This window comes from Ooceraea biroi, chromosome 1 (genome assembly GCF_003672135.1).
Source record: "Ooceraea biroi isolate clonal line C1 chromosome 1, Obir_v5.4, whole genome shotgun sequence".
NCBI classification, from domain to species: domain Eukaryota; kingdom Metazoa; phylum Arthropoda; class Insecta; order Hymenoptera; family Formicidae; genus Ooceraea; species Ooceraea biroi.
The window spans coordinates 23,080,212-23,104,715 of record NC_039506.1 but is presented as its reverse complement, the minus strand read 5'-3'; the positions used below and the strand labels follow the sequence as shown (position 1 = coordinate 23,104,715).

At 39.4% G+C, this 24,504-nt stretch overlaps 5 protein-coding genes across 5 annotated transcripts; 3 read left to right on the top strand and 2 right to left on the bottom strand.

Annotated features, from left to right (window-relative positions):
- Positions 1 to 478: 478 nt before the first annotated feature.
- LOC105283469 lies at positions 479 to 10,887 on the bottom strand. The gene is made up of 3 exons (XM_011346241.3): positions 10,508 to 10,887; positions 4,731 to 4,949; positions 479 to 4,066 (listed from the first exon to the last, which is right to left on the bottom strand). Exons 1-3 carry the CDS (start codon positions 10,584 to 10,586, stop codon positions 3,885 to 3,887), a joined length of 480 nt encoding a protein of 159 aa, XP_011344543.1. The 5' UTR covers positions 10,587 to 10,887; the 3' UTR covers positions 479 to 3,884.
- A 316-nt stretch (positions 10,888 to 11,203) lies between these two features.
- On the top strand, positions 11,204 to 13,389 carry LOC105283467 (protein jim lovell). Its single transcript, XM_011346240.3, has 2 exons — positions 11,204 to 13,045; positions 13,341 to 13,389. The coding sequence occupies exon 1, from the start codon at positions 11,756 to 11,758 to the stop codon at positions 12,944 to 12,946; it is 1,191 nt and encodes a 396-aa protein (XP_011344542.1). The 5' UTR covers positions 11,204 to 11,755; the 3' UTR covers positions 12,947 to 13,045; positions 13,341 to 13,389.
- Positions 13,336 to 14,594, top strand: LOC105283466 (tetratricopeptide repeat protein 12). The gene is made up of 4 exons (XM_026975221.1): positions 13,336 to 13,496; positions 13,575 to 13,778; positions 13,866 to 14,258; positions 14,350 to 14,594. Exons 1-4 carry the CDS (start codon positions 13,373 to 13,375, stop codon positions 14,427 to 14,429), a joined length of 801 nt encoding a protein of 266 aa, XP_026831022.1. The 5' UTR covers positions 13,336 to 13,372; the 3' UTR covers positions 14,430 to 14,594.
- Positions 14,290 to 17,484, bottom strand: LOC105283465 (UPF0415 protein C7orf25 homolog). Its single transcript, XM_011346238.3, has 4 exons — positions 17,209 to 17,484; positions 16,213 to 16,663; positions 15,390 to 15,910; positions 14,290 to 14,665 (listed from the first exon to the last, which is right to left on the bottom strand). Exons 1-4 carry the CDS (start codon positions 17,359 to 17,361, stop codon positions 14,579 to 14,581), a joined length of 1,212 nt encoding a protein of 403 aa, XP_011344540.1. The 5' UTR covers positions 17,362 to 17,484; the 3' UTR covers positions 14,290 to 14,578.
- A 101-nt stretch (positions 17,485 to 17,585) lies between these two features.
- On the top strand, positions 17,586 to 23,547 carry LOC105283464 (zinc finger matrin-type protein 1). Its single transcript, XM_011346236.3, has 8 exons — positions 17,586 to 17,920; positions 20,566 to 21,087; positions 21,191 to 21,264; positions 21,421 to 21,573; positions 21,663 to 21,757; positions 22,418 to 22,728; positions 23,005 to 23,061; positions 23,132 to 23,547. The coding sequence occupies exons 1-8, from the start codon at positions 17,881 to 17,883 to the stop codon at positions 23,281 to 23,283; spliced, it is 1,404 nt and encodes a 467-aa protein (XP_011344538.1). The 5' UTR covers positions 17,586 to 17,880; the 3' UTR covers positions 23,284 to 23,547.
- Positions 23,548 to 24,504: the final 957 nt, after the last annotated feature.

The following is a 24,504-nucleotide window of genomic DNA, read 5'->3' as shown; positions in this document are numbered from 1 at the left end:
GAAAATCTATAGTATACGTGACATAAACGGTCGCTTTTCAGTACTGGCAGTCAATATCGGAACGCAGCCATACATGCTAAAGTATCCTGAGACGTTAGATAGCGCTGGCTAATTTCGGCGGAAAAATTAAAGTGTATTGTGGTTTGTTTTCAGATACGCTGCATAATGATCAATGCTTCTTCCATGTACATGAAAATGCAACAATGCTGATGCTAAATGTTATCTAACTCTTTTAACTATCTTATATTTTATGTATAAATTTATATAGAAATAAATGCGATAAGGACTAATTTGGATCCGTGAATAATTTGATTTATTATTATTATTATTATTAATAAAACATTGGGAAAAAATAAATTATCTACGAAAAAATAAGACATTCAGAATAAATCGTCGTTATTCATCGCCTGCCCCTGATTATCCATTCCTGTCCATAAAATTTTCAAATGTAAAGAATATCTACTTGTAAACTTCTTTTCTCTTGAAGACTTTTATTTTATTATATAGTATAAATGAGATAAATTACACAATGAAAATACTGACGCTATAAAGAAACATTCATAAAACATTACGAGACCGGATTGAGAGAAATCTGCAGGCAACCGTAAAAATGGTCGACTAACTTAATTTTAAAGTTTCCATACAATATCAAAGAGCAATAAAAATATATCGAACATTGGTATTAGAGCAAGAGAAATATAATATATACATAGGAAATAAAATGTCAAGATTACATATTTATTGTGCCAAAAAAACACAGTGGTCAAGAATAAAAATTCAATTCACGATGGCCATGATGAGAAGATACATCGCAGGGTCGTAATTTACGGTGCCACATGCACGCAAATCGTGATCGTTGTAAATAATCTGTTTAATGATGAGAACAATGTAGAAGACATTTAAACACAAGGAACCATTGGACAAATATCTGCTACAATTTTTGTGTGTATATGGCTGCAAAAGTAATAATTAATTACGATATTCAGTCAAATATCATCATAACGCAACGACGTGCTAAGCACTGAGCAAATAATTCTTATTCGCTTTGAATACCGTGATAAAAAAAGGGAGCAGTTGCCGTGTCAAAAGTTAACACAATATAATTCGCTGGTACTAATCGCCACTTTTTACCAAGAGCACTATGTGCGAGAAGTATTCTTGCACATAGCGCACTTAGTGCTCGCTAGTACTCGCGAACTATAAAAATATAAATCCCGATCGATCAGAATCACTATTATACACCGAATGTAATCACTATGATTTAGGTTTAGATTCTAGTGCATAGCTCTGTACAAAAATGATAGAGTACAAGAATAGGGTACATACATAATATATATATAACTCTCGAAAGCTTATTTTGTTAATCTTTTGCGAGCCGAGGCTCGTTCCTCATAAACAATATATAGACAATATCTTCTCCTGAATTACAATTAGATTAAATTATTAGGAAGAAGTTGTTACTGGCAAGAGTGCACATTCGCAGACAGCGAAGAGTATTTACAGAATATATGTATGCATACGTATACACGTACATATACATACATATACGTATATAACACGCATCTCCTCTATACATATACACTATATATTTCATATTTCATATATAAATATATATAAAACATGTATATAGTATATATGTATAAACGTATATATCTAAAAATAATTACAGAGCAATTAGTTTATTATGTTACAGAAACGTCAAAGAGATTAAGAACTTCTTTTGGTATAAATGCAATCGCTTTCAAACTTCTTGTAGCTTAAAAGGTAACTCTGTCAGATTTACACGCCCGTTAGAACGCTTTTTTATTACATTATCTATACAGCAAATGCGATAGGTATTAATTTGGATCCACGAGTGATTTGGTTTATTGCGCAAAGCATTGGGAACAAAACGAATTACCTATACGAAAAAGAATAAGATCATTTAGAATGAAGAGTAAACTTGATTATTATCAGCAATGTGAGATCGTTTAACTGAAAAATCCCGTCGCCTAGAAATCGCGAAAGATCCCTGTAAATGATGCTAAATACTTACATTTAATTAACTAATTAACTTTAACTAAAATTTTACATTCTCTACGGTTAAAAAATAAAACTCAATTATATTCAATTTTAATAATTTAAGAGAGGAAACAGAGGATGAATTCAGCCATGCGTACTAATCACATTATTCCATCAAATATTATTGGAAAAAAGAATAATAATTCCATTAACGATAATAATAATGCAATATATAATTTTCCTAAATTTTGCGTATAGTGAGGTTGGTGATGAAAGAAACGATCACCTGTTAATGTTATACGCTATATATTAATATTATATAGGATATATGCCTCTCTTCTCTCTTTCTCTCTCTGACCAGTTTATTAATATCAATGTAGAAAATTATTCTCTCGACGAATGCTTAAAACACTATCATAAACGCAATTCATTATGTCACGTCCCTTACAACCATCACATATAAATATAGATTCGGCAACTAGCGCAAATAGCGATACTTTTACATCTGCGACTAATATGGTAAGCGTCGACGTATCTCGTCAAAAACTGATTCCATCTTGAAATCACGAATCTGTTGCAATATAATCTTTATAGAATCTCTCATAATAATCATACTATACATAATTATTGTAATTATACCCAATCATATACCGAATTTCGTAGTAAAATCAACAAATTTATCAATTCGCATATAAAAGTATAATTACTTGCGCAAGTGCGTCTTCACATTTGGCCTCGTAGTTTATTTCGTTTTTCACGAAATGTATCTTTCCGTATCTCTCTGCAGTCGCGTATTCATCTGCTAATACTCGCACGAAATTATGCAGCGACGATTTCGAAAGGCAAAATAAGCGTCGTCGCAACACCGACACAGGGTGTAATTCGTGATACAATCAAAGAAGAAAGAGACGATTCTTCGTACAAAAATTAATTCAAAGCGTATTTTATTTCACTCAAGTCGCATCTACTATTTCTATTTATCTTGTTTATAGATATAATATAGATGCGTGCGAAAAGTGCAAAACAAGCTGTAGTAATTTAGTAATCATTTTATCAATGCGCTTATTGTTCCATTGTAGCTTATTGCAACATTTTATCTTGATTATTCCTTTAACTAGGTATGTTTTAACATAAATCACACCTTCACTGCCACATGTATGGTGTTGGCAAATCGATATTCAAATCGATTACAGTGGAGCATAAAAGTATTGTGATTAACTAGCCGATTCTACCTAAATTGTTGTAATGGAAATGTACGGCGTATTGCAATACCAAACTCTGTCGGATATCATATTATAAATTGAAATGCTCGAATTTTCCTAAACTAACGAAAAGTGCGTTAAACTGATAGTATATTCGAGTACATGTACACCTTTCGCGATGAAGGAGTTAAAGCTGTCATTCCGACATAAAACGGAAAAAGTGTAATCCTACGCTCTGACACTCAAACATTTCACCAAGGACAAGCTCTATTTGCCTAGTCAACTAGTCGAGGCGAGCGCTTGTTTTCATTGCTGATTGAACAGAGATAAAATGATGTGTGTCGACGCGGTGTGTCGCTAAATGGAACTTGTTCTACATATGTGCGTGCTTGAATTTTCGAAATCGGTTCTATTGTTAGTCCGCACATTTTAATAACTTTGTACAAGGAATCATCTCTTTCCTACATTACATTACAGGAATTTGATCGCATCACCCGTATACGCACGTGCCCTCTGTATGGCAACTTCTCGAAATCGCAGCTTACTGTCCGTAATTACGTGCAGATTATTAACAGATCAGTACTGTGCACTCGTTGGCGCGTTTCGCGCTGAGTTTCGCTGAAAGTGCATTTTGCGCGCGCGACGCGCGCGTTAACTTCATCCTCAATTCATTTTCGTCTTCTACGCTATCGGTGGATCGTCGTCATCATCGTCGTCTCGCGTGACTAGGACGTTGCCATAACGATTGTGACGGTACTGCCGAAACCGTTGTATCCATTTGTATCGTCTCGCGCCGAAATACAGCAACACACCGACCGCTATGAGGAAGGTCGGTATTAGCAGACCGGCGGCTACGGAGCTACCTAAATCAAATTCATCGAGACTTTAGTCACCGGTATAGCGATATATTGTTATCGTAAGTGGTCGCTAAAGTGGTTGTTAGCTTCGATATTTGCGCATCGACTTTTCTTGGATGCTTCTTTATCATATCAGGAAATAAATAATAGCGAAACGGCTGAACGGCTCGACTCAACTTATCTAATCGTCTGCTAAGACAGGCTTTTGCGCAAACGCTTAGATATAACGTTAACAACACTGTTTACAAAAATGTCTTCGAAAACATGTCTTTCAGAAATAATAGACAATGAACGAGACTGGCAAAGTCGATAAATATTGTATTAAAGAGAAAGGCATCTGATGAATAATTTATTAAAATTAGTTTAAAGTGCAGATGATACAATATTTCATCCTTATTCCATGAAACACATATCAAGATCAAGATTAAAGTATAAATATCTGTAAATATTTATCAAAAATAATAAAATAACGCTTTTGTATTTAGTTGCTTCTTTTACTACATCTTTAAAACTAAATATAAAGGACTTTTTTCGAATAAATTTAATATTAATAATCAGAAATCTGTTAAGAGCAAGATGATTTTTTGATTTGAGATTTATCCAAAGTTTTTTATTAAAGTATCATGCTTCTCGCGTTATGAAATCGCGGCGTTTTCTAGTGTTCACGTACCTCCTGATCCCGATCTGATCTCTGGCTTGAGGGTAGTAGCATCGACACTCGCCGGCGTAGGTATAACTCTGACGCACTCGTTGTTAACAAAATGAAAATCTCGTTGGCATTCGCATATCGCTTTCTCGTTGGTTACGCGGCATCTCTGATTCTTGCCACACAGCACACGCCCGATCTCCGAAGGATCGCACAGCGTTGGTTGCGTTTTATTGTTGTTTTCTGAAAAGAAAATCGCCGTCAATATTTCGAGACTGAACAAATCGAGGCCAAATCGAGGAAATAAATTCATTCACATGTAACACCGGCATTTCTTCAATTTGCATTCGCTAAATTAGACTTAGTTTAGATGGCACAATAGATAAGTGAGCCGAATATTTTCTGAATGATATAATCTTTAAGTTAAACAATTCATGTTTGTGATCGGAGATTCAAAATACATGTATATCTTTAAAATATTTAATATTGCATGCATGCACATTTTTCAGAAGCAATTATTATTTTTATTACTTTTTTAATTATATCTGAATCATCTTTTAATTGCTTTGATTATTACATAAATTTATCACATTACAATTATTATTATAATCGTTATTAAAATTATTTCTCGGACGCAATAATTAAATACAACAATTATGTGCAGCTGTTTTCTTTGATTTTGAAATTTCTTCGCAAAATGTTGACACAACTATTATATAATAATATTGATGATACTTTCGCCCGAATGCCAATAGTTCACGTTATATCGTTCGTTCGTAACTTTTTTCTTTCATTTCTTTGTCGAACGACATAATATTTATATCTAATATGATGGATAAAAAAGCACGAGATATTGATGATGCGTTTGAAAACGTCTCAAGAAATAAGCATTTGCCTTGGAATAACACAACGTAAGATCTGATGATCGGCAACATGAATTGAATATATTCAAGCAGCGTATCAATACAAAATACCCCCTCTCCCAAAGTCTTAATTGTCAAATCAGTGAATGCCTTGAAGTTGTTTAATCCCATCCACGGAAGAGATAATTTTGATAAACAAAGAAGCAAGAAGAACAAAAAGAAGAGAAGAGCTTATATGTGAATCATAATCGCGATTCATCCTATAAATCATCTTCCAAGAGATTAATCATCATAAAAAACGCGCATATTCACACGTACGCGCGTGTGTAAGATATTCACGATCTCAAAACAGAATGGGATGTTATGCGTAAAGGGATTTTACATTTAACAAGTAAGATCGAGAGTGAAACTTAAAAGCTTTGTTCGAGAGTGCCTCAAGTATCCTCGAGACAAAAGCATAAAACGATATGAGAGATAGAACAATTGTCAAGTCGACATAATACACATATGACTGCACACGTTATGTCGAGACTCAATCGAACGTGTTAAGTTTCTTATCCGTCCCGCTTTATCGCGTCAACGTTTATTATTTATTATCTCATCTCCAGAGCAGGAGACACACAAAGAGAAGCATGAGGTTGAATGGCATTTTCGTAACTCCATCGAGGCAGCGTAACGCGTTCACGATTGGCTGAATCAGTTAATTGGGACGAATTCGTTTTATAAGCAGTATATAACCAGGGGGTTAACCGTACCGAGGCTGAGTCAAGTGTATTAAGGGGCCCGTTTCTGATTTAAGCGGCTAGTGTCGCATTAATTCCATAATCCTCTCGCATGATACGCTTCTCCTTGAAATATTGTCGTGGAAATGCCAGGAAAATGGAAATCCCGCTATGTAAATTTTTGTAAATTCGACACGACGCGTCACGAAAAGCGAGAATTTTACGTAGAAGGAAATTCTCGTGTGTAAGAAAATCTTTTTTAATTTTACAAATACATTTATGAATAATGTTACATTCGCTCTCGTTTACGATCGTAGATGCGAACGTAGACACGATTTTACAATACCGTCATTATTTTACATCGGTAAAGTGATACGATCGTAAAGCGTGCACGTTAGACGTAATAGTATAATTCAAATAAATGCATTAACATTGATGTAAAGTTTCAACAAGTTTCCGGAATTTCGAGATATCGTGTTCGGTTGTTGCATTCTTGTGGAATCACTCTGTACACAATACAGCGAACGGACAGACTTTTCCGCGATAACGTCGTAAAATCATTCACCATTCGAACTGAACAAAGAGCCTGTTCATCTCATTTTCAGAAAGTTTACGATTAGTGAATCGCTAATAAGAATCAATGCAAGATCGAAGGAAGGATTCTATTCAGTAAGACGTCTACTGTGGATTAAAGTTACGTGAGATTGTATATAAATATATGTTTATTATATCGATAAAATCGAATTGAAAAATGAAGAAATCTAGAATAAAAACCGAAATATCATGTTTGAAATCGCGGCTTTAGATTGCTTGCGCGTCCAAGAAAAGCGAAATCTTGACATACGCACTTATTGAAATCAAATTAAAGTTATCTTTTTAGTAGAACGTTGAAGTATAAAGAAATATGCCATTAAATTAACAACCACTATTTGTTCATACAGCGTATCAATGTATATATGTATTTTTCACGATACAAATAACAACTGTGTTAATAAAATCATATAATCTTAAATTATTTAAAATTACCAGAATTAAGAAACATTTTATGGATAATGGCAAATCGATTTAATTCTGCAAATTTTATATCGCCCGTACAATCACATCGATATGTTGTATATTATCATTGTTTTTTCAATTTGTTATCTTCACAGTGCAATAGAAATATAATACACGGGGAGAATTTTTTAATTATTATGTTGAATTAATTGAATGAAAAGTGATAATTAAAATATAATTACATCAAAGCTGAAACTTATATACCTATATTTCAGCAATTAACTAGTATTCTGTTTAAGTACTGAATGATACAAAAATTGATGTTAATGTTAATATTAATGTCTTCTGGAAAAATCATCATTATAGAGAGAAAAAAGATACAGGAGAGGAGGTCCCGATACAGATTCCAAATATTCATAACATTAAAATTACTTTACATATTGTATATTATTTATGCACGAAATGAAATGAAAATTGAGAGTTGTAACCACGTATTTTCGCTCACACACACAATCTAGCATCAACTATCCAATTTCGTCAGACCGAATTTCGCCACGCAAACACGAATTCAACGAAAGATTTCATACGCACGTAATGTGGTATCTCCCACAGACTCATCTCGTTTATTATAGACGAGCTGCGCATACGACTCGCGTAATGCAGCAACTTGGGACTCTTGCTTGGGATTTACCAGAGCACGTTTTACACATAGAACGTCGCTTTCAAGAAATTGACAAGGGGAAAAGGAAAAAAAGTATGAAAGGCAGGCAGGAACGTTCTGTGTCGACGGACTAGGGTACCGCCAAGTGAATTTATTTTTAACTTACGGTTATATATAGCGTCTCTCTGTTATTAACACGCTGTTAATTCTCTCGTATCGTGTACAAATACGAGTAAAAAACGGCTGCGTGTAATCACACATGCGGGTCAAGTAAACAAACGTATAATAAGAGCAACTGTGAAACGGACGGAGAGAGACACTCGCATCGCTTCGCGTACACTAAAGGTGCCTCAAAATACGCTCCGGCAAATTTGTACAAACTGAAATTCGTATGCGAATACGCTGTTTTGCCGGTTCTCTTTTCGGCGAATTCTTTCCGCGTGCGCGCACTTATATAACTTTCCAGTTATTTAAATTAATACCGTGTCGCTGCAACGTGAACGTTTCACGTGTGTACGAGCATGCTCACAGAAATTGATGCGTCGTTTTTCCGAAAGCTGAGCCCCGATAATGGTCGAACCGACACGGATACAGGATCAATAAAAGCAGCTAAAAACCGAGACCGCGCCGACATGGAGAAACCAGCATAATGAAATGGCCGATAAACTGTCGTTGAATTCAGGAAAATCTCCGTATAACGATATCATAATAATGTAAGGTATACATTAATTAATAATAAAAAAATATAATATTGGATCGTAACAAATATTCGTCTCTCTTTTTTTTAGTATTTTTAATAGTAATGAGTTATAATATATATTTATTATCGATAAATTTCCATTGTGCAACTCTCCAAGCGAGAATATGCAATATATTATAAATAATCGCAATATTTATTATCAAAAATACTAAAAGCGGGGCAAATATATGTTACAATCCAATATACATGAATATAATATAATTTCTCAGCCGAGGTGTGAAAATAAATTTTGCCACGACGTAGCACGAATACAGCGGGTGTTCCACAAAGTATTCAAAACATATTAATTTTTTGTAAAAAACATTTGACATATATTCAACCGAATTCAGTGAACGGAAACTTCGAGGCAAGTACCAAGAAGTAAGTGAAGGTGAGGAGACAATGCGTGAGAAAGGAGCACGTCGCTATAGGTAATCGTTGTCGAGCACGCGACAAATATAAAAATATCCGACCCGTCACGTAATCAAGGAACAAAAAAAGCGCGCGATGCGAACTGCAATAATGAACTTGTGAGACGCTAATTGCGTCACGGCGTCGATTTCTACCCTGAAGCTACTGATGATTATGTCACGCGAAAAGGTATACGTCGATACGAATCGGCGATGCAAAAAAAAAGAAAAGAAACCGTGCGAGATAAAAAAAACTCTTCTTGAGGAGAGTACGTTATCGCAAGTGTGTTTCTCGTGCTTCAGCGCGGCAATTACTTTATAGAAAACTTTGCGAATTTCGCAACTAAGTGTTTCAAAATCGCTTTCGCAACTGAAATCACTTGCAAATGCAAGAAACGCTCTTAATTACGTGCACGATTAACGAGTGATAAGCAAGCAGAAAATGTACGTTTCTTGCAAAATCGATGTATATTTATGAGGTAAGACTGTACACTTATGGTACAAGTAATTAATCACGAAGCTAATACGAGGTGGATATTTTTATTATATAAATGTACATTCGCACGGTACCTAGTTGCAAGTTCTCTTTATAATTTCTGTAAAAGTGTTTTATCTTCAAGACGGCTGCGTCACATCTACTTTTTCGCAATTTGTATTTTTTCTTCAAGTATATCTTCCGCAAGTTTTCAGCAGAGCAACCTTTACACTTGTATCATATCGCGCGTAATGACGACAGATAATACGCGCGATACTGCGAAATTATCGCTGTAATTACTTCCTGCACAATTTCTCATTAAAGACCGTGAAAAAAAATAGACATGATAATACCGTATTGAGAATGCGCAACGTAAAAAGAATAGAAATAAAAGTGGTTTAAATAAAGAGCGCAGAAAAAGAGGTAGAAAGAGAGACGTCATATCGTGTAGAAATCGCATGCCGGATGCATCTCCAATTATATATATGAATAATTCCAACAGGGAAATCCGAAATTCGTTTTCCACAAGGTCGTCGCAACGCGAGAAACGCGATCCTCGGCGTTTCGTGTAAAATTACGATCGGAAACGTGGAATCACGCACGCGTCACGCACACGTGTCTCTCCTGCGGGTGATCTCGATTCCGCGTAGTAGCAGAGAGGGTGCTCCTCTCGGTTCTTGGACTGGAGATTTCGAGGAAGACAGGGACGGACGCCGAGGGAACGACCGAGACAGAGAAAGAGCGGAAGAAGACCATTGTGACTAAAAGCTGGGGTGACTGCGATGGCTCCGCTCGAACGAGGCAATCTCGTCGCCGCTCGAGCTTTAATTTGTCAGCCAGACAGCGAGGGTCCTGGCACGGCTGTCTCGCGGCTATTTTGCACGAGGAAAACGCTACTTGTGTCGGTCCCGTGTGCGCGTATATTATGTACTTGCCTGCGCGACCAAGCGTCGGCAAAACGGCGAGAATCGCCACGATGAGATAGCAGAAAACGTCGGCCTGCGTGGTCCGCATTTTCTTTCTTTCGATGCTTCTCTTTCTTCCTTTCCTCCCCCTAGCCGTGTCTTCCTCGATGTCACTCCGCGCGCGCGATTCGCGATCACATAATAACAGACGCGCTCATTCAAAGGCCGCTCGCTCCGTCTCGCGTCTCGCTCTCACTGCCGCTGTCGCCGCGGATCCAGGAAGACGAATCACGCTCAGAGCGTCCTCGCGTCACTGCACACCTCGCCGGTTCAACGTTCAACGGACGCGCGTCAGCCGGCAGCGCATCACCACCGTTCGTCGGCCGGTCGCCACCGCTTTTGACAGATAAATGCTACGCTGCGGAACGCACTCAATCATCTGTTATTAAACGACCATTTGCAATTATCGAAGCCAATTGGCCGGTCGAGAAGTCGCTATCAGCGTCACCGCCGTCGCTACCGCCGGTCGACTGCCCAGTCACGACTGTCAATGCGCGAGAGTCGCGAGAGATCGAAGACACGTCACACTCGAGCGCGGCTGAGCGCGGCGCGGGAAATTCAAAGTACAGGACGCTCCGAAATCGCGTATTCGCAATCTTTGTGAGATTTTTTGATTTCTTGCGATATTTATATGGTTATCTGATTCATCTCTGATTCATCAAACGTAGAATTTTTCGATACCTTGCTTTTCGTTTCACAAATGAACATAACATCGATCTATTGCGATCTCACTGTTACCGATTCACGCGTTAACTTTTTCCGAGAAGGATGAAGGTTACAATCTCTGAATGCCTCAGAAATCTGCTTTAAATTCGTGTACTTTCCGCGAAAGCGAATCGGAAACGTAATGTCGATTTTTGACGTGACGCTTTTAGAACGTGACACTCGAATCGGAGTTTGTCTCGAACGATCGTAAGTTTTACTTGTAGCAAGACGCGAGAAAGATTTATCGACACGTAACGATAAGATTAAGACGTCTGTGCTCGCTTTTGAAATAATGACGTTTGATGATCTATCGGTATGAGATAACCTGCTCGTTCCACTCGCGATGAAAGTGCAGTCGAGTGCAGCTCCGCTCGGCATCGCCGAGCAACACGAACGATGACAGCGGCACGTGTGTGTCATGGCGCGCGCCATCGTCGCCGCAGATTGAACCGCGTTCCGTATCTCTCGCTCTCGCAGAACTCGCGCCGGGAGTGTTGACTTAGAAACGTCGCGATGAAGGAGGAGAGTATGTTGAGCTTCAAGTGGCAGAGCTTCCCGACGCACCTGGTGTTCTCGCTCGACACCTGTTACGAGAAGCAACAATTTGTCGATCTGTCGTTGGTGTGCAAGGATGGTACGGTCCTCAAATGTCACAAGATGGTACTGGCCAACTCGAGCTCCTTCTTCAGGCGACTGCTCGTGGCCAACGATCATCCGCACCCGATGATCATCCTGCACGACGTCGAGGCCGATGATCTCAAGACCCTCGTGAACTTCATGTACTGCGGTGAGATACAGATAGTGCAGAGCGAGGTTAGGCGGCTGCTCAAGCTCGCCGAGGTGCTGCAGGTCGCTGGACTGCAGCACATCCCGTCCTCGCTGTTGATAGGCGAGGACGCGAACAGCACCGCGAAGGAACACTACTCGGACGCAGCCAAGAAGACCACTACCACGATGTCGAGAGTGAAGATGAAGGACGCCAAGCAGAACCTGAGCGCCAGAAGCGGCAGCAGCGGGAGCGGTTCCGAGCACGAGGTCGGGGTGACGGTGCAGACGCGGCACGAGAGCGGTAAGGTCGCGCAGGTGAGAGTCGCCACCCATCCTCCCAAAACGTCCACCAAAGTTCCTGCGGACGCGACACGGAAGAAGGAGGAGATCAGTATAAATGAGCTGTGTCAGCGACTGGAGACCAGCAACTCCGGTATCAGTATTGTAGATATCAACGACATGCCGAGCACGAGCAGGGGTCTGCAGAACGTATCATCCACACCGCAGAAGCGTAAAGAGTCCTCGGATAACGTCATCAGTTGGCCACGCATATTATCCGCGATATCGAAGGACAATCCATTACCCCTGAAGAAATTGTGCATCATGGACGAGGTAGAGATCACGGCCGGTAAACCGCCTGCCCCCGTGGCAGACAGCAAGCGAAACGAGCCGTTGGACAGGAGGAAAGCTTCGAAGAGTTCCAACGATGATCACAATATGAATATGGTTTTCATTAAGGACGAGATCGACATATCGTCGGACGTGGAGGAGGACGTCGACATGGATCCCCTCGAGGTCGACGAGATTGACAATGAGAACGCGGATAGTAGTAAAATGTCCACGCAACAGTTCTATCCTCACACGTTGTATCATCCGGTAGGGAAGAATGCTCGCTCGCACACGGAATTTCCGCCCAGAAAGGGTTCCAATAGTTAATGTGATTGACTGCCGCGGTGGATTTTGAACTGAAAAATGGAAACTTCTGGAGCTCGAGTCTCCTTTCTCACCGCGAAGAAAAGTTTACAAGTGTAAGATGTAAGAAACGTGGATTCAGAACTGTTACTAGCTGCTGTCGTCCTTCTCGGTGTTCTGTTATAGTCTCTTGATTATATCTTTTTGTAATAAAGTTGTATAAATTGATCTCGTAATCTGCATTTGTGTGATTAAAGCTATTCTTTGGCATATGTTAGATGTATATAGAGTGACTTGATTAATTAATATGGATTGATATCGGTTGCACAAGTATATTAGTGAAGATATAGCTTAGCAAACCATAGCAACACTGTTTCGTTTCTATGGAAGCAAATTGTTTGGTGTTTCTCTCTTTCAGTGCAAAGTTTTCGCAATTATTTTGTGGACAAAATGGATATAAATGAAAAGAATAAAAAACGCGATCAAGTAAATGATATTATTAATGAATTAAACCCTGATAGAAAATTGACGGAGGAAGAATTTCAAAATTTCATGCATCGTGTTACTCAAGTAGGTAGGTCTCTACGCTCGATGTGTGATTAACACTAGAAATTTATAAATTTATAAATTTTAATAAAATTTCTCTTTCAAGAAAAAATCGTGAAAAAATTGGCATCCTCTGATTTAAAAGAGCAAGAATGTGGAAAAATGTTGGCCGACGAGATCTTGAAAGACGATGTTCAAAAAGAGATCTACGAGGACGGTGAAATAAGGATTAAAACTAATCGATCAGTAATCAATAAATATTCTTCAAAGGAAGATGATCCCACGAATGATCCAAATAAAATGTCACAAAGTAGGTAAACATATTTATTTAATCATTTATTTATTTACTCATCTATTTAATAAAACAAGAAAAAATTGATTTGTTTTATATAAACAGGAATGTTCATGAAGAGCGTGGAGGATGATGCGAAACGACGAGCTGAGGATCGTAAAATCAGAAACGAACGGGCGGAAACATTAAAGAGAATTGCAAATGGTGCATTTAAGGAGAATGATTATGAAAAGGCAGTGACTTATTACAGCAAAGCATTGGAGCAACGCAAGGACTCTTCCGTATTGTGGAATAATCGCGCGTTATCGTATATGCATCTCGGATTATTCGAGAAGGCCCTGCACGATTGTGATTGGGCATTAAAAGTGAACGATTCAAATCTGAAAGCTCTCCTGAACAGTGCCAAGTGTTACATGCGTCTTGGGAATGGGAGAAAGAGTAAGGAGTATATACAGTTGGCCAAAGAAGGGAATCCTCACTTCAAGAAATTTATCAATGGTATCGTGAGAAATAGTTTCAAACAGCTTCATTTTTTTTATATTGATTTTATATTTATATAAACAATTTATTTTATATTTATATTTTACAGAATACGAAGAAAATCTGGAGACGGAGTTCGACAAATTTGATTTGAATATTCATCAGGTGATCAGCAGTGATGAGCAGTGACAGAACGAGTCTTTTCCGCATAAATAATGAGTAATCATTATTTTAATATGTATAAGAACGCGATAAATTATCGATACAAGTGTATCTGATATTTCACATCTTAGCATGCTTCTTCTTGGTAATTGCCTATGTATATATATTAAATAATATCAAGATGGTTCTATACTCGTGGCGTTACTCTCTTTGATTTCTGACAGGGATCTTGGTTCATGTAGGAAAACCGTACATTCGACACCCTGGAAAAAATATAACGATATCTGTATATTAATCCAGAGCTGCAAATTAATTTGATGCTTTTAATTTTATCTAGTAAGCCTAAGAGTGATTGTAAGTTAAAACATTTTCTGTCCCCTTTGTGATACATTAGGGTTTCCATTAATAAGTAACTTATAAAGCGAGATTGTTCTACTTAAATGTAAAAATAAATCTTGATTTTCGCGGAAGCATTAAATTAATTTATGTAGCTGATACAATCTCATGCATTAATGCCGTTTAATGCGCTCATAGTGTTGCATAGAAACGCGAATTTTATAAAATTCTAGAACAAACAAACGAAATTGATGTTCTGCGAATATTCGTTAGACTGTCTGACAAATAAGGTCATGCTGTTATTATTTGCGCTAGAGTCGTGTTTTTTTACTTGCCTATACGTACGTTGTTTGTTATAATGTTAGCCGATTATATTCAAAATAAATACGAAAATAACAGCCAGCGAGACAAAAGGAGTTAGAGTCCGCGACATATATATCGCCGATACTGTTGTATTCGACCATATTTTATATCTTATATTATTATAAAAGTTTTAAATAAACTTGTGAACTTTCTAAATTAAATCCTTCATTCTATCATCCATATTAAATAATAAAGAAGTTACTACGGTATTTACTCAAAATTTCCTTTGCGATATTTAAAGAGAATATATTTGCGTTTAAAATTTGGTAAAAAAATGTACGCCCTTACCTGCATACGCGCCGCTCTTACAAATCCTTCGTTAGCAGAAACGGTAATGCTTTTCATATTCTCGCCGGTTGCGAAGACCAGTCGTGAGCGATCTTTGATTTTACCGCCTAAGCGTAGTCCCATAATTCGTCCAGTGGGTACGTCATCGACGATTCGAGCTTCCTTCAGCAGCTCGTGCGCACGCACCGTCTCTTTCGGACCACCGATGACGTCGATGATACTCATAAAATTGTTATACGCCGTCCGACAAACGAGGAGTTCCTTGTCGCGAAACAAATCCTCCAGGATCGGTTTTATGGGACGTCCTCTCTCCATTTCGGCCTGCTGCGTGAGCAACGGCTCGCGATAAACGTAATTATTATGTCCGTTGGACATATTTGTAACATAAGCTAACAATGTCGACACGTCCAGATTCAGCAGTTTGATCTCGGTCGAGAGCGCAGACGTATTCAGCGACTGCAGGTCTGAATCCTTCTCGGAATCTTTCGCAGGCTCCACGGAATGGTCCAGCTCATCGTGTTCTACCTCCATAAAAAAAATATATGACAATAAACATATTGTGACATAAATTATTCTCACGCGCTTTACAATATTTACGTCATGCAATGTTTATATTACATTAAAGGTACAATATAATGATTTTACTAATAAAAATTCTGTTTAAAAGCTGGAAAGTTTTTATGAAAACTGTAATACTTCTATTATTATAAATAACGCGAAATAAATTTGCATTAAAAATTGATTTTGATAATATTATAATAACGACATTAACGTTTCCTGTGCATAATTTGCAATGCGTTATTACACACAAGATTATATTTACCTGATATATCGTACTGAGTGCACAAGTTCTTATCATCTGCATCTATCCTGTCTCCTTCGACTATAATGCCCATTTGCTCTAAACGTAGAGCTAGAGGAATCTCTATGCCACAGGCAAAGTGAAACACGACATCCGGTGGCCTGTAGTGATACAGGTGACGTTTACTGCACATCAGATAAGCGTTAGCTTGGTCCATAACAGACTTTTGTCCGTATTCACCGTTACCGAGCGATATCATGGTTAAAGCCCTGGCATTTCTGGCTACAACCTTTACCCATGAAGCACCATTATTACATACTATATCAACCTCCAAACGTGATTTTTGATACTTGAAAGGTTTCATCACGCTGATGGGGTCCTTTGCGCATGACAATCGATCCACCATGGCATTGAGATGAATCAGATTTGTGCTCTGTAGATGTTCTTTCTTCACGTTTCCTGTGCATTGTACCTTTATTGGAAAACAAAGAATCAATCAATTCGCTAATCAGATTTCTGTCAAAAGATCTATTCCATAATCGATTAATTCTCCCAATATAGTTTAAAATCTGTTTGTTTGTTTTTTAGATTATCATTAATTTAATTTAGCTATATTTTTTGATAGTATATACCTACTTTCATTAAAAGGACTTATATTATAAAGACTTTTTAAATTTCTAATCAGTCTTTTATTTCTGATTTATAAATAAAATTGTCATTATCATCGTGAGCGTTTAACAATTAAATTCTATAACTTCTAAATATAAATAAATCGTAATTTATCGTTCATTAAATTCTGTTTAACATAAAAATTACATTTAGGAAATGGGATATTAATCTTCATAGGTTACGATAAACTAGATATAAATTATATATAAATTTTAAGAAAACTACAAAAGAATGTAGTGTAAACATTAATTAGAAAGACTATGACAGATAACCTTGTTGGTCGCAATTAACGTTAATCAGTCCCGAACAGCAACAAGAAACTACGAGATCACGAAAGACGCTCCTTGCCTTTTCCAGGAATTTAATTTCCTGCTGGATTTTCCGTATCAGTTTGTCGATCCCATCGATCCTGTCCACGAGTCGCAGTCGTTCAACCATACCGCGACCGTTGGCGATTTTTTCTTCGAGGCACTGAAGTAGACACTCGTCCTCGCCTGCCATCGTTGTTTCGGAGTCGCCATCAGCTGTGCGGCAATTCCGTACCGTCGTCGCACGTGTCAACCCCGTCCGCGCTGGCTACGCGATCAACAACGATTCAGGTGCGATGTGCACAACTGCACGTCACACGACACGACCGACGAGCGTGGCTCGTGCTGCCACCTCGCGAGCGCGAGTCGCAAGCACGCGTCCGCTAAAATGTCGGTTCGCGGTTAGTGTCAAACGCGTCTCAATTAACCTCACAAGCCTCCTTGGTCCGACCTTCCCCGACGGGCCGGACAAGTGACAGTCGATGCCGACGCGCGAGTCACGCGTTAATTTGACGTGCGGTTACGTGCCGCGAGACGGTGCCGAGGGTGAGACAACGTCGTCGACGACGACGACGACGGCGAATACGCGGGCTGTATGCGAACGCGGAACCGCGGTGTCGTCGTGAGTCGCGGCGCAAGCTTGTCATCGTCGTTCGATCGAAATAAACATAACTGAGCGGCAGGTCGTCGCAGCCTCACGAGACAAGCAGAAATGTCTAGCGCCAAGATCATCGAGAATCCGGAAGTGCCGGGTGAGTCAGTCGTCGTGATCTTCCTCGGATGATCCTTTAATGAGGATCCTCCGCTTTGGCGATTCGTTCCGCTGCTTCGCGACAGCCTTGCGTTTGCGATGGCAGCGGTCTAGTGGGAAGAAAAAAAAAAGACTCGCAGCCGTAACGGCGTGCGTTCGTGAGAATCATCAGGTGTATTTTGCCTCCTCTTAGAACTTGTATAAACACATTTCAAGTGACTTTGACAGAGATTTTCCGATCTGCGAAATGTCCGAGACCGTATTCCTCGAACGCACGTATTCGCGCTCCGCAATCTTCCATCATGATCTGCCGGACGATACGATCAGCGCGTAATACGTTGACGAATCAATTGCGAAAGTGATGCTGCAAATAACGCGTATTATGCGACGTCTGATTCGTCATTTAAATCGAATCTATGATATTTAAATGACATAACAGGAGTTATGTGTTTATTAAGATGTCGTAATTCTAAATAAATAAGCACGTATAAATTAGTTTCCTCAATTCTTAAAGCAAGGTGACTACAATTTGAGATAAATGTTTTATGATTCTTCAACGAGAATTCATATTCGGAGCTCATAATTGAGGGAAGCACAATTAATTTGCGAACAAGTCGAAGGTACAAAATGGGAGTAAGGGGCGCCGGAAAAAATTACGGCTATACTGCGGCGTGATAAGCTAAATATGTGCCGCTGTCTGGGCGCGAGATGTATTATCGTCAAGCACGAGAGCTTTATACGCTTTCAAGCGCATAGTATCACGGGACATTGTATGTCAGCCAACCGCAAAAATCAGCGCCAACGTCTATCGTGGCCAATTAAACACAGCTTCTTCATAAATTATAAGCGCACGATAGATACTTCATCTTAACGATTTATTTATACACTGCACTGTTTCACGTCCAAGATGAATCGCCCGTTTGCATAATTACACGTATATACACGCACATGCACCTCTTTATTGAGATCGCTATTACATTCTAGAAAGAAGTTGTTCATCGGTTTGCGGTAGTCTTGAGATACTTGTGATAATTTCAGAAGAAAAAGTTATTAATCGTTATGTGAGTGACGAGGGTAACTTGTGCGTTTTTAAACTAAAAAGTTTTTATGTGTACGCGCGCGTGCGAACTCTTTCTCTCTTTTATTACTGTAGAATAAACAATTAAGAATAGTAATGTTTTTCTATACCAAACATTTCTTTTCTTTTGGTCAGTTTGTTTTATCTTCAAATGTATTTTATTTTATTTTAGCCATATTATTGCATATATATGCAAAATAAAATGCATTATACGCAATTATACGCCGTTTTGGATACAGTTTTGTAGTAAAGCATGATAATATAAGATATTCAGTTTTACAGTATAGTTTTATTCATTTTTATTTGACAGAAATGTTTTTGATGTTATTATTTTTATAGGAAAACAGATATTCATATAATCCGTTCGTACTTTACTCATCCTTTTAAAAGATAATTCTCCAGATCTTTTTTTAGTACTTTGATATATGTATAATATATAACGAGAGCTTTATGTTTTATGTGCTTACATCAATAAGTACTCGCTTCGCTTATGATCAAACATCTAATCTCTTTAGCTTGCTATTTTTATTATACATGCTACCATAAACTATCTAGTATCTAGTGTTAAACGTTCGAACTTTACTTTCCATTGGGCGACGACGTTTCTGAATCGTGAAATTGAGCTATTTTGGCTTTTGCTATTTTTAAAGATCTCCTCTCATAGTTATGTAGAATAAAAATTATTTAACACTTTTAAATTAGACTTAGACTATCGATTGAATCCACTATAAACTCAATTGATCATTACGACAGCACGATAATCCCTTTGCTCAACTAATAAATGCGTCACGTAAATATTATACAGAGCCGTGAGATATTGCTATGTTTTTTGATAGTTACGTGACACAAATAAATTATTAATTTTTATTAATTTCTTATTAGTTTTATTAATTTTTTTCTCAAGTTATCACAAGTTATAAATCTTAGTACGATAAGTACTTCATATACATACATATGTAATATGCATTATATAAATACAGACATACATAAACACACATACGCGCGCGCGTATTACATATATGTATATATCTTATATTCTTGTAAAAATTTTGAAAATCCGAATTGTAAAATATTTTAGATTAAGCGGATCGGTACCAAGTCACTAGTAAGAATGATATATTGTTAACGACAACATATTGGCCAACATTCTTATGAGAGTTGAGTAGATGCTTTTGGGTCTTCTGCAGTCGTTTTGTTCTGCTGCATTTTACCGTTAAACCGACTAATGGTACAGGTCGGTATAGACACAAAGCACAATGAACAAGCAAATAATGCGATTCTATCGAGTCGCATGGTCATTTTAGCGCGTCTGGTAAATTCGAGAATTTCCTCTTGATGGAACCATGACAAATTGCAGCAGTAAAGCGACAGCGGGATGTATCATGATTTACAACTCTTGCCTTTTACGAACCCCTGTATTTCTTAAAACGAAAGAAATACGACGCACTACCGTTCCGTTTAGAAGAACTCCGGCCTTTTCTTTTTTCTTTCTTCTGCGGAACTCCGCTGTGCGAAGTTCCGCACTCGGAACCTTAATTCTCCAGTTAATCTCAATCCTCCTGCGACAGGACTCGAGTGTTTCCTGCCACCGCCTCCACCGCCGCCGCCGCCACCACCACCGCCGCCACCACCACCTCCGCCACCGCCGCCTCCGCCGCCACCTTCTTCTTCTTCGTCCTCGAACAAATCCGCGGACAATGCACAGTCGACAACGATACAGCAACAACGAGCAACGTTAACGAGCGACGACACGATGACCGGTGGCACGACAGTGGTAGCGACCGCGAGCGACGGGGTTTCTCCGACTCTCGCTACGTACCCGAACGCACCTTCGGTGGTGCCACCGAGCCCCTACATGTTGCATTCAACGATGCAACCACAAACCCCCGGTCAACCGCCGACCCCCTGGTGGATACCCACCGACAGCGATACCTCAGACCTCTATGCCCAATGGTACGAGCCGACCTACAAGGGTGCGGCGGCCACAACGGCGGTATCTTCCGTGGCAACGTCGTCGCTCATGGGAAAGAACAAGGGCAAGAACTTTTACAAACGCAAGAATGAATTCATCGATCCTGCGCAGGATGCGGGTGAGTGTCGACTACCTTATCCTCGTCATCGTGCCCGATTATCGTTAGCGAATAGTTAAAAAAAATCCACGCTGATCTTTTCCTGTGTCTGTTGATTTCCCAGAGAAAGTTGCGAGCGCGCAGAGGGAACTGTCGGCGTTGATGAAACCGCTGAAATGTGATCTGTGCAATGCAGTCGTAAGGCCCGGCTAATCATAATCGGATAATTTGCGACTATTCTCTTTCTCTATCTGCGTTTTAAGTCTAGTTTAAATACCGAGAATAAGTCTGCGATGTAGATCTCAAAACGAAAGTCACGAGTATCGTATCGACGAAGCGAATCGTACTTTGCAGATGAACTCCTTGTTACAAGCCAAATTACACTATGACGGCAAGCCGCATCAGAAAAAAGTATCGATGTTTCTCAATCAGAGCGTTAAAAAACAGAAAACGGAAGATGGCCAAGTGAGCAGTACGACCAATAACGACTGGCAAAACTACTGTGATGTAAGGGGCATCAATGTTACGCCTACAGACATGTATTTACATACGTAAGACGCGTATTAATGTACCTCGCATACGATCTACATTGCCAGATATGCAAAACGTGGTTCACGTCGCCAACAGACGCCACGCAACACTACGCCGGCAAAAAGCACGTTAGGGCAGCGAATGGCGGGCCTCGCGCAAGGTACAAATTCCGCATTCGCGCTCTCTAATAATAATTTCCTTCATCATTTTATCAATTAGTGATTCATCTCATTTAATGCATTGACTGCCACGTCGAGTTATGCCAGTTGACGTTTAATATTTTTTATTTCGCAGGCGATGTTATTTAGTACATGGTAATTACATTTAAAAATTCTCTTTTGCCACGGCAGAGTTTGAATGAAAAACGCCTGTACAATACGGACGTATTTCGATATGCTGCTCTCATGGAAAAGTGTATAACAATTTTACATAATAAACAATTAAATGTTGTTACTGTTAATAAAAATTTTATATCAATTACTTAGAAATATAATAATTAATTGCTGTTGGAATTTATTTCGCGCACAATTAAATACTTTTGTTCGTAGCAGCGAAAGAGTTAAAAAAGAAGTTTTACATATATTACAACAAATAAAATTAAGCACTCGGACAATTCGAACAATTGCAACTTTAGGAAATATTTGATATATTTCCCTCGATAGTAAATGCTGATAATTGACAAATTTTGTTCGACAGTCAATGTGTTGATGATTCAGTAATGTGAATGACGTACGAGTAACGATGTAGTAATCAAGTTGATTGCGTTTCTGTCAAACGAAAGGTAATAAATAAAACTAGGGTGTCGTTACATTTTTCGCAGGCCGTCGAAGAAACTGCAGAATCAGGATCAGTACAATCAGGTGGACTCGACGGGTCGCTTCGGCATAGGGTTAGCCTTCCAGACGGACGCACAAGTTGTACCGGCCGCGATGCCCATGGTATCCGACAGCACCGCCGCAATTCCCAATCCGGCGGTATCAGCTATGTACACGGCATCGCAGTATCCCGTGCCGTTACATTGCGATCTGTGCGGTGTCTCGGCCAATCGTCAGGATCAGCTGGAAACGCACAAGCGCGGAGCCCGACATCTGAGGATGCTCAGACTCAATGGGCTTCCCGTACCTGAAATTGGTAAAATGAGATTCACATTATCAATCTGAACTTTGAACCGAGCTTCATCACGAGCCAATCGCTCCGGCTGAAAGTTTGGCTCGAGGTTTCCTTCCTCCACTTCATATCCCTTCCTCCTTTTCTTGCTTTCTTCTTGAAATAATGTTTATAATAAGCTTTGTAAAATATAATGTATATTCGTGCGATAACGTAAAAACTTTTCTATATTTACTGCTCAAAAACGAAATAAAAGTTCCGCTGATTGTTACCGCTGATCTTTCGTTTCTTCTGTTTCAGTCTGTGACAACGTGTTCTCGAAACCCATAGATTACTCTATTTACCGGACGCCATCGGGTAAGAAATCATTGCGACAAACAAACGCAACGCTGACATAACGATGATTGCTCCTTTCTTTTTTTTTCAGGGCAATATTACTGCGCGCCGTGCAATCTGTCGTTGAATACGGAGATCACGTTTGCCCAACACGTTGAGAGCAAGAAGCACAGAACTCAGTGTAACCCGAAGTTACCCAACGTCGACGTAGCGGCAAAGAAAGCCAGATTCAAGAAAAAATAAAATCGCGACAATGATATTACATCACGCTGTTCGAATGCAATGCCACAATGTTTGTTTCGCTTGTTGTTTTCTTAAGTTATATGTGTCTCTGATCGAAACTCTGATGGTGTGTTCATTTTCGTTTCCCAAATGTGTGTGTGTGTGTGTGTGCGTGCGCGCGCGCGCGCGCGCGCGTGCGGATATTTCCACTCTGTACATAATATATATGACAAGAGAACAATAATCTTTGCACGTTGGCTGCAATAAATTTTCATCTGTCCGAGACACTGTGATGAATGTTTTTCGAAAACTGTTGTTGGCGCTTCTTGCAGGATTGAATTTTCGGCGAGCCGAGTGTCGCGTAATAATAATATTGCGTATTAACGCGAGGATAGATCGAGCGTTTGATGAGCACGACTTTGATGGGAAAACATAAGTGTATTAGTTACATGATGACGGGACGGTTGAAATTAAATGTTGATTAACTTTAAATTAAATTTATAGTAAGTCGAGCGCGGATGATTTTCGACGGCGGCGGCGGCGGCGGCTTCGTTAAAGCACTGATGTCTCGAGCCGGCGGCAACGGCGGCGTCGCGACCACTAATTCTCCGCATTTATTCAATTATCCGGATCATTAACTGAAATCGCGTGACAGGCTCGCAGGACTCGCGAAATTATCGCGCAGGCGTGTGTTTGACCGCGTGTAACTTACGCATCGTCCGGCTTTGTCTTTCTTTCTTCTTTCTCCCTCTTCTGCAACCTTCCATCGCGGTTTATGAGCGAACGAACCAAACCTTCGTCTATTAATTACCTCGTAGGACAGGTACGATGGTATCAAGCGTTTCTCACCTTTTTTTTACCGTCACTCGTTTGCGACGAATATATCTCATGTAGGACGGCGGCGGAGATAAAAATGTCGGTATAAAACATGAATCAACAATAAGTATCTACAAGCAGAAGCAGCGGCGGCGGCGGCAGCAGCAGCAGCAGTAACCGCATTTATGATATCCAAAAATGGCAGGAGAGGAAACGAACCGGCTCTTGAATCGCGACAAGGACAACGAGCGACCGTATTCCGGTTAGCGATGCGATGTCAGAGGGATCCTTGATCATGATCGTGACGACGGCGGTGATAGCATCGACGAGACTTCATGTAACTCTGCGACGTGAATTCTCAACCGCGAGAGTGAGAGAAAAAGGCGAGCACGGGAGCCTTTGAAAAAAATCTGAAAATGCCGCGGG

What these genes read in the sequence shown, in the direction of transcription:
- LOC105283469 (XM_011346241.3), bottom strand. Translation starts at nt 10,586, where the DNA reads ATGCGGACCACGCAGGCCGACGTTTTCTGCTATCTCATCGTGGCGATT. An exon ending in GCCGACGCTTGGTCGCGCAG is followed by an intron (nt 4,950 to 10,507) that starts GCAAGTACATAA and finishes TTTTCTTTTCAG; the next exon opens with AAAACAACAATAAAACGCAA. An exon ending in GATCAGATCGGGATCAGGAG is followed by an intron (nt 4,067 to 4,730) that starts GTACGTGAACAC and finishes AATTTGATTTAG; the next exon opens with GTAGCTCCGTAGCCGCCGGT.
- LOC105283467 (XM_011346240.3), top strand. Translation starts at nt 11,756, where the DNA reads ATGAAGGAGGAGAGTATGTTGAGCTTCAAGTGGCAGAGCTTCCCGACG.
- LOC105283466 (XM_026975221.1), top strand. Translation starts at nt 13,373, where the DNA reads ATGGATATAAATGAAAAGAATAAAAAACGCGATCAAGTAAATGATATT. An exon ending in GCATCGTGTTACTCAAGTAG is followed by an intron (nt 13,497 to 13,574) that starts GTAGGTCTCTAC and finishes TTCTCTTTCAAG; the next exon opens with AAAAAATCGTGAAAAAATTG. An exon ending in CTTCAAGAAATTTATCAATG is followed by an intron (nt 14,259 to 14,349) that starts GTATCGTGAGAA and finishes TATATTTTACAG; the next exon opens with AATACGAAGAAAATCTGGAG.
- LOC105283465 (XM_011346238.3), bottom strand. Translation starts at nt 17,361, where the DNA reads ATGGCAGGCGAGGACGAGTGTCTACTTCAGTGCCTCGAAGAAAAAATC. An exon ending in AAATTAAATTCCTGGAAAAG is followed by an intron (nt 16,664 to 17,208) that starts GCAAGGAGCGTC and finishes TTTCCAATAAAG; the next exon opens with GTACAATGCACAGGAAACGT. An exon ending in CACTCAGTACGATATATCAG is followed by an intron (nt 15,911 to 16,212) that starts GTAAATATAATC and finishes TTATGGAGGTAG; the next exon opens with AACACGATGAGCTGGACCAT.
- LOC105283464 (XM_011346236.3), top strand. Translation starts at nt 17,881, where the DNA reads ATGTCTAGCGCCAAGATCATCGAGAATCCGGAAGTGCCGG. An exon ending in GTGATCTGTGCAATGCAGTC is followed by an intron (nt 21,265 to 21,420) that starts GTAAGGCCCGGC and finishes CGTACTTTGCAG; the next exon opens with ATGAACTCCTTGTTACAAGC. An exon ending in AATGGCGGGCCTCGCGCAAG is followed by an intron (nt 21,758 to 22,417) that starts GTACAAATTCCG and finishes CATTTTTCGCAG; the next exon opens with GCCGTCGAAGAAACTGCAGA.